We start from the raw sequence: 9579 nt of genomic DNA on the forward strand, positions 1-9579 counted from the left end.
ACTTCTACCAGGTTAATCATATCCATTATTTATAACAACACACACTTCTACCAGGTTAATCATATCCATTATTTCTAAGATCGAATTAACATTTTCTTTTAATTTTTCTCAAAACATACAATAGTTTTTTTTTCACAGGTACTTTGACGAACATTGATACAACATCAAAATCCTGATTTTGTTGATAGAGCTGTCAAAAAACTAAAAAAAAACAAGGATGAAAATATTAAGTTAAAAACACGTGTCGAAAAAGAAAAAAAAAGTTTGGTACTGTCAGTGATGCCTTGTTTATCTTGTCAAATAATGAAGGAATTTAGTAAATAAATAAATATTTTTTGTATATATAAACCGGTAAACAAAATTAGCCAAATTCTTAATATAACTGAAGATGAAACTGATTTAATGGGAAAATTTGGTATGTATAAAATATCATATGAACGTGAAAAGTTTACTTGGGACAAACTGGAAGAAATAAAAAATACAAAATGAATGAACGTAAAAGAAATGTCAAAAATAATTATATTACTAATTCACCATGAGCAGAACATGTTAATGAATTTAAACACATAATTCAATGGGAAAAACTGTTATTTTAGCACAATCTAAAAATGCCATTAGTATGAATATACTATATATATCTCTATCGAGATAATCAAATATAAAAAAAGTAAATATTGAATAATGGTGATGGAAATGTTGTCAGTAGATGGCGTGAAATTCTTTAATATGTAAATGTTTTGTTCGGGTATAAATAAGTCTGATTTTGTTATATAAGACACTGTGTTCCTAAAGTTGATGTAGTGTCAACGTCGTAACATGGTAAGTGTAGAAAACGGGGTGTATTTTTATCATAAGTTTTTATTTTTTTCATGTATGGTAAGTTAGTTAGTAAGTGAGAATAGTCTTATTTTTAGAGTTGTGTACAATAAATAGTTACTTGTTTGAATATTTAACTTCTTCCTGTAGTAACTTGAAAATATTGATTTTAACTTAATTATAGTTATTTTCCTTGTGTGGAATTTAATAATCATCCTTTCAAGGATAAATTTTTAGTTAATTCTAGGTGTGGACATAGAATAAAACTTAACTTTGCAGATATCTTTATATCATCTTGGTATAAGTTTGTCTCTTTAGAGAACTTTTAACCTCGGCAGAAAATAACTTTGTTTATTCTCTTATGTTCTTTCTTTCTATAATATGCCCTTTATCTTCATTCTGTTGACGTCCTTTTAATTTTTAAACCTTCTCAACAATGCTTCATCACGTGGGATAGTCTTAAGATTATTTTCTTAACTATTTTGACCATTTTCTCTATCCTTTGTTTCTGGTTTTAGTTTAATTCTTATTTCATTTTGACTTTCCATCATCTTTCAGTTCTCTAAAATACTGTTCCTTTTTTATTGTTTCGTAAAGTTTACATCACTTTTGTCTGAAGTTCATTAATACTTAAGTTTTCAAGATTGATAAATTCTTTAAAAATCAATTTTCGCATGTATACTTAACCTTTAAACCTCTCTTGAAGGACTTCGTCTCTTACTCTTTCTTCATAGTATTTTTTCGAATATTTCCTTCTGTCGAAGTTCTTGTAATATCTTTGTGTATGTATGTATATGTGTGTATGTATGTATATGTGTGTATATCTTATTTCTTTCATATGAACTCTGATTCGGGAATTCTTGTTTTTATTAATCTCATTCGTACTTTCTGTGGTTTCTATTTATATCTTGTACTCGTCGAGGTTTCTATTAAATTGTCTCTAAGTAGGACAGCAATACGCTTAATGACTTGCAACACTAAAATCCGGGGTTCAATTCCTTATGGCAGATGCAACGGATAGCCTAATGTGGTTTTGTTCCAAAACTGAATAAGTTGGTTATTTAAAGCTTCAATCAAAGATTGTTTCCTTACCTCCTCTGAAGATTTCTTTAACTTGCAGATCACACAAGTAATATTTCCAATATTCCATCCCAGTTATCTAGAACCATAACAGCCATTGGCAGAGTTTAAGCTGCCAAAGAACTAACAAATTCAGAATAAATAAAAACTATTTAGAACCTGGTGGTATTTTAAATATCCTCCCCACCCCGAACAAGAAACCAATGTCTTTCACTCTAACATTAACATAACCCTGGAGTATACGAAGTAACAACTGGTAACACTTCTTGCTGATTTCCTTCCCCTGTGTTTATTCATTACTTCTGTCCACAATCATGCTTGGCTAAGAATATTAGCCCATTTTATAACGGATACAATTGGTTCCATATAAAGTGAAAAACACTCAAACCACTAAAGAAAGAGGATAACGTATTCAAATCCTTGTGAAAATTTGGTGATAATGAAACGTTTTAACCTTAAATGTTACGTTGGTTGTGACGTGTACTATACCCATAGTTAAAACTCTAGTATTCTACACCGGGATGTGGGAGGATCGGGTAACATTGACTTCCTCCTCCCTATAACTGTTAGGTTTGCTTTTGAATTTCGCGCAAAACTACACGACGGCTACTTACGCTAGCCGTTCCTAACTTCGCAGTGAAAGACTAGGGGGGCGAAGGCAGCTAGTCATCACCACCCACCGCTACCCCTTGGTCTACTCTTTTTACCATCGAACACCGGGATCGATTATTACATTAACTCCCCACGGCTGAAAGGGGATTGCCCTAACCACCAGACCATGTCGGGGCCATATTTATTAATAGCGCAGTATTAACTAGTGGCCCATGTAAGTAGATTGCTCTGATCAGAAGTTGACTACCACAGATGTGATTATATTTATCTATGCTGTTGCTGGATCATGAAAAGGTTTAACCCTAAATCTCACCTGGGTTGTGGTTACAACTATCAATTAAAATAGTTGTTAATTATTAGGCTAGTTTTGAGCCCTTATCTGTGTAGGTAGCTTATTGTGACCAGAGGTCAAAGATAATTATCATATTTGTGATTACTTTTAATGTTCACACTGGACAGTGAAATGTTCAAAAACTTGACGTTACCCGTATTGTGATATGTAATATCACGTTTCTGTATTTAAATAATAATCTTAGTCTTGTCAGCTAATTAGTGTCGGTTGGGGCAGGCTTTACGTTTAGGAGGTCTTGTTAAGAGTTTTTATTTTCAAATAAAGTTTTCATTTAGGCCTTTTCTTCAACCTTCATAAGCCTTTTAGCCTTGTTTTCATACTTCAACATCGAGGCTTAAAACTTGAGAGCGTTCATAATCTTGATGGTCGAAGAAGTGTACATTCATTGGTCAGTTATTCTTCGCGATTATTTTAATATTTGAATTACTTAAGTTCATCAATACAACGATATTTATGGATATTTTGGGGGCCGCACGTGTTAAATTGCGGCGCCCACTGAACTGAATATTATTTCAATTTTTCCTGGTATTCTCCAGACCCGACAGAATGGAATACTGGCCACATCCATCAGTGGCTGGGATGGATACAAAAACAGTTCCATCTTGACAACATCGACGCAGCTCGGTTTCCAGCGTCAGGACGGCTTCTCTGCCAACTCTCAAAGGATGATTTCCGTCGTCTTGCAGGATCCAAAACGGCCGAGATTCTATTCACGTATCTTGCTCACCTGAAGCAATGTAAGCCTTGATTTAACTATTAAATAAACGTTAAACAATCAGTCTTTGTTTTTAATCATTTAGACGTTAGTTTATCGTCAAATGCAAAGCTAGATAAAAATGCTATCTGTGCTGTGCCAACCACTGGTATCGAAACCGGGTATTTAGCGATATAACCCTACAGACTCTCCGCTGTGTCACCGAAGGGCAGTATACATTATTACTGCGACACTGTAATACTCGCGGTGTTCCCTCCCGAGGTAGTTCGGAGGCAAGTCTAAGTTTACACTGCTAAAATTTGAGTTTCGATACCTGCTGTGGACAGAGAACAGAACTGTGTGTAAATGTATGTTTTTATAATGAAGTATCTCTGTGATATATTAAATTGTGTAGCCTCTTAATTACTGTCATAACTAATGAATGTACCTACACATGAATACCTGTAGTAATTTACTGCTGTAAGATTTACCATAAGTTATGCTTTAGAACGTAAATATTTCTTTTCTAAAACTTCGGACTACCGAAGTCTTGATTGTAATGAAGACTTCAGAAGCTTTCCTTATTAAACTCTTAAATGAAGTGTAATTTTTGGATTACCGTTTTGTCTCTTAACTAAAACTACTAATTATGTTATAATATTGGGTTTCTTCAAATGCTCTATTGTAACCAGTGTAAAAAAGGGCCATGTTTTGTGCACTGTGTAAGCCTCACTGGTAAATTGGTTTTCTTAACGTTCTGGCCACTTAACCAAAGTAATTGTGTTAAAAGATGTTGAAACAATGAAATAAAATGAGGTTGTAACTTGTAACAAGGGGAGCCGTGTTCTTTAAATTAACATTCGTTACTCTAGTTGTTGCATGAAATGAGTTTTCTTGTAATAGCCTGGTTTCTGATTGTTGTTTATGGCAGCGAGTGGACACGCACCCCTTCCAGCAGTGGACTTCCCTCCTACCCCAGAAAACAGCAGTCCGGCATGTGAAGACATTTACGGTAAGATATCACGATGCATTAATTACTTGCAAGTTACTCCATCTTGTGGCAATATTAACCGATTTAAAATAAACGGAAATGCAGTAAAAGTTAAGTAATTAACCTTAAAACAAACATCAATACCTGACAGAGAAAACAACTACGTAATACATTAAACTTTGTTATTGCTACAATCATTTAAATTTAGAAAACGTTACTGGTAAATACTGTTCTTCACTTTATCATATTTGTTTTTTTAAGACTCGTAACGCAGCTATTTTAACGCCGAGAAGTCTGTAACTTCACATACAATTAGTGTTCTATATTCTAAGTATTTTTATTGTTCTTTTAATTTTCAGACAAAAGTCTCTATACGGACGGTAATAAAAAATCCTCATCAGTAGAATGGTCTTTAGACATGGTGGACGGACTGACGAAATCAGGTATTTTATAGTAATCTCGTGTTCCGCTCTTTAAGTTAATGAATTTAATGTATTACACGTGACATATACACACCCAATCAAAACGGTGTCAAATCTTTCTTCGTACAACCTTATTTACTCCACTTTCACGACTATTCTAAACTTCATACTTAACCTGGGCCGTCGCTAGGGATAGGTGACGGGGGATCTGGCCCCCTGAAATATTACCCCCCCCCAAAAAAAAATTAATCCTCTCCATAAATATAATCTTAGACTTGGCCTACTTTCTTTATGTCCATCTCTCAATAGTTTTGATATTTTTTTTAACGTTAGTTATAAACTTTTTTACTGTACACGTGTTTTTTATTTACGTGAACACTTGTACATTATGTGTGTTTTCAGTTTCATTATGAACTTAAGCAGAAGTTTGCTGTTTCGGTTTAAATATCGTTGAAAGTTTAAACATTTTTTTTTTTTTAATCGAATTGTGCCACCCATCTATGACGTTAATATTTGAACTTATCAAACATTATTAGCACGACGTTTCGACCATTCTACTTATGGCTGTTGTAGGAAGAAACTTCCTTTATATACGTCATGTGAAAATCTACTCCTTTTTTATTATTCTATATTAAATACATAAGAACTACTCCTGCGTATCATACGAAGCACTAAACTATCTAATACTAGCCATTCAACATAAGATCTAGATCCGAAGGTCGATCCTCCTCCTTCGGTGGTGCCTCATGTTTGGTTGAGAACTGAATAGCATGGGGAGCACCTGATATATCGGGGGGTGTAATGAGGGAGTTGTATCCGAAGTCGCACCTCTCTGTGTCACTCGCTGGTGGTCCTAACATGGAAGGTTTGACAATTTGTCCAGCGGTTTGCCAATTAAGTGGATACATAAACGCTAATCAAATAATGGTTTAAAGACGTAGAATGAATGACTCTTTTGAATCACAAAATGATGGACTTTGTTATATAAATAAAATGTATTTTAGGTTTAATAAAACATGGTAGCTCCCTGTTGTCCTGTTCGATTACTAGATGCACGTTAAACAAAATATTATAACACGTGGAACACTATTTTAATTGATTATACTTTTTTATAAGACCTTAGTATTAGGCCTAGTAAGGAATTGCATAATACAAATGGAGTATGGGAAAAATATGATGGGCCTAATACTAATTTATTATAATTATACTCGTGATTCCCCAGCTTAATTTAAACTTAAAGGCGTTTGTATCTATCTGAAAAAAAATGTTTGATTTTTATCAACAATATTTGATGGCGTGTATAACTGATTATCTCTGCATCTTTTCATCGACAATGTTTGATGGCGTGTATAACTGATTATCTCTGTTGCATCTTTTTACCGACAATGTTTGATGGCGTGTATAACTGATTATCTCTGTTGCATCTTTTCATCGACAATGTTTGATGGCGTGTATAACTGATTATCTCTGTTGCATCTTTTCATCGACAATGTTTGATGGCGTGTATAACTGATTATCTCTGCTTGCATCTAACGATGATTTTGGCGTATCTATCAATCGCATTTTCGTATAATTATGATCAGAAGATCGAAAAACTTGTTTATCGTATTTAATTAAACTATTTGCTTAGTCTTTCAACGACACTTCGACATATTTCACAATCATACTTCAACATATGTAACAAATATATTTTAGAATGTAATAATATTTGAAACTTATTTAACGCACGCATAAATAAATCCCCTAAAATTAAATGTGTATGCAAATAAATTTCTAAATTTAAAATAAGTTATTTATTTAATACTTGCTTTCCATTATTTCAGATCCCTTTAAAGCACTAAACACAGCAGGTAGCCGGTTAGCATCTAAAGGTTAGTGAAATCTTTTTTTTTTCTAAATGGGTTTGTTAGGCGCAAAGCTACTATGTGCACCTTTCTCACCGCAGGGAGTGAACCTTAAACTCTAGATTTATAAGTTTACCGCTAAGCCACCGGGTGGGAAGATTATTTAAATGTAAAAATACCGCCGAAAACAAATTTCAGAAGTAATTACGTTTAATCTTTCATGGCACTTTACTTTAACAACTTAGAATGAACACTAATGCTAATCACACTAAGCTTATATTAACTTAACACTGTCTACTAATGTTTTAATCTAAACCTTAGTTTTGCTTAAATACAATAAATGATTATTTTAAAAGGTTTATAATAAGATAAAATATTTAAAATCCTTTAACCCAAATATTATTGTTTCTCTCTTTAAAGATTAAAAAGTTTTTCTTTGCTTTTCAACGTTTCACCAAGTTGGAATTAATATAATATGTATTTAAGAAATGATAGACAATGAGCCACTGAGAAACTAAAGTTTTCGTGACCTCTAATGATGTTTTTATCGCCACTTAGATCTTTAACAATTCTTTATTTTGTTCAGTTTATACCTAATAAAGTTTGGTTCCTGTGTTTTAAAATATTAATTTTTCTTTAGGAAGTGGTCAGGTTCAACTATGGCAGTTTCTCCTCGAACTGTTGTCGAATAAGAGTAACGCATATTGTATCTCGTGGGAAGGGACTAACGGAGAGTTCAAACTGACAGATCCTGACGAAGTTGCTCGCCGGTGGGGGGAGCGCAAGTCGAAGCCTAACATGAATTACGACAAACTCAGTCGAGCCCTGCGATACTACTACGACAAAAATATAATGACTAAAGTACACGGCAAGCGATACACGTACAAGTTTGATTTCCGTGGCTTGGCTCAGGCTTGCCAACCTCCACCGATGGATCCCAACGCCTTGAAGATTTCTTTGGATATTCTTTTTCCCGAAAACCAAACTACACCGCCTCCACCCACGTTCAACGTAAACTATACAAATTTAAATAAAGCTTCAATTTGCTATAGTAACATAAATAAAGTAGCTGATTACCCAGACTTGTCCAGCTTTTCTTCGAATATTGGTGTCCATCAAGTAAATTACCATTAAACTCATATTGTTCGGCGAGGACCAAAAGAACATTCCTGATGCAACAATAAACATTCGTAAGTACTGAATGGATATCGTAACGGTGGCATACGATCTATCAACAATAACTTCAGATTATGTGATTTCTATTTGTCAGTGTAATGTCTTTGACGTACGACTTAAAACTTTATTGTAAAATATAACACAAGAGTAGATTATCTGGCTGATTTGGTGACGGAATTCAGACATATATTCAAAAGTTGGGATGTGATTTACTGACGACTCACTACCTCGGAGCATTCATAATGTAATCGTCCTGAGGTTATACCTCTTATGAACAACAACAACAAAAAACCTAATAAGATATTATTAACCTTCTGTACTCACGAAATAAATACACAACATTATTAAAGTTTAGTAGAACTTCATTTTTATTAAAAGAAGCTTGAGATATGGGAGATTCATTTTTACGTAAAGTGTAATGAGCTTCAGTGATTTGTACTTATTTAAAAGCACCTTCAAAAGATCTAAGATTGGCTTTGGTGTATTGAAATTCTACAATCGGTAGTAGTTGGAAGACGTCCTTCTAATGTCCAAGATCGTTTATTTTAAGACTATCATACGCATATTTTTTTTCTTTTAAACACTGCCAAATTAGAAATAATTTTTAAGTACTTGCATTTAGTTAATATTATGTTTTTTCATTCATCCTTTTAAAAAATATTTGCGTTCAACGGCTTTCACGTGAAAAGCTTGTTTTAAGTTACCATATTGTATATTTAACTTAACTCCAGCAATTTGCAAACGTTCTGGTGTGTGGAGAGAAGAGCCTGGAAATAACTATTTTTATTCTCTTGTCACCAATTAAAGTTAAGATATATTACCATTCCTGTACATACCATGCTTCGGATCTTAAACCTTAGTGTTGCTGATATTACGTCACAGAATGTTATCATTCTTGTATTGTTGACCGGACTTGTACATAGTATGCTTCGATTTTAAATATGCCTAATCGAAAAACTTACTGTTAGTGATGTTGCATCATATATTATGTACAAATATTTCCTATGTATTTAACTACCTTGATGGATACATTTGTATGTTGTGAATATGATCGATAAATAAAAAAAGCCTTATTTTCCTATGATTAAAACTTTAACTCTCGCAGTGGTTGACATAAGTTAACCTTATGCAGGACGAAACGCTATAATAATCACTTTACTTCACTCCTAATACACGTTGATGCATTCTTAATACACGTTGTATGCATGAGCCATTTAATTCCAAGCTTGCTTTTATAGAAACCTATAAACATCGTTTGAGGAACACAACGGATAGTGTCGGAGCTTATTAACGAACACGTAATTTCCGAGTGACTATTTATTCAAAACGGATAGAAAGGCCTGATTACGTATGGTTAGAGTTTAAATGTTTTTGTGTATCGTTGTGTTGTACTTTTTGTAAGCAGTGAATTTGAAAATAATACGATGACACGCAATAATTTTATGCCCCTCTTTATACACACACAGTGCGAATTTATGTGGGAGTCTGGATTTAACATCAACATCCCCAAGTTTAATAAGTACCTTGTTAAATATTTAATGTTTTCTGGAGTGAAAACTCTTGTCATTTGCGACATTTTTAAAGGACTTGAA

At 33.6% G+C, this 9579-nt stretch overlaps 1 protein-coding gene across 1 annotated transcript in view; it reads left to right on the plus strand.

Moving 5' to 3' along the window:
* The window catches only part of LOC106472211 (transcriptional regulator ERG homolog), a 26019-nt gene extending 17541 nt beyond the window's left edge, over window positions 1-8478 (plus strand). The window contains exons 2-6 of the mRNA XM_022400816.1: window positions 3397-3597; window positions 4486-4566; window positions 4905-4988; window positions 6791-6838; window positions 7452-8478. Coding sequence (XP_022256524.1) covers window positions 4964-4988; window positions 6791-6838; window positions 7452-7945 — 567 coding nt within the window. The 5' untranslated portion in view covers window positions 3397-3597; window positions 4486-4566; window positions 4905-4963 and the 3' untranslated portion in view covers window positions 7946-8478. The remainder of the gene's footprint in view (window positions 1-3396; window positions 3598-4485; window positions 4567-4904; window positions 4989-6790; window positions 6839-7451) is intronic.
* The last annotated feature ends 1101 nt before the right edge of the window (window positions 8479-9579 follow it).

This window comes from Limulus polyphemus, unplaced genomic scaffold, assembly GCF_000517525.1.
Source record: "Limulus polyphemus unplaced genomic scaffold, Limulus_polyphemus-2.1.2 Scaffold5164, whole genome shotgun sequence".
Classification (NCBI taxonomy): Eukaryota; Metazoa; Arthropoda; class Merostomata; order Xiphosura; family Limulidae; genus Limulus; species Limulus polyphemus.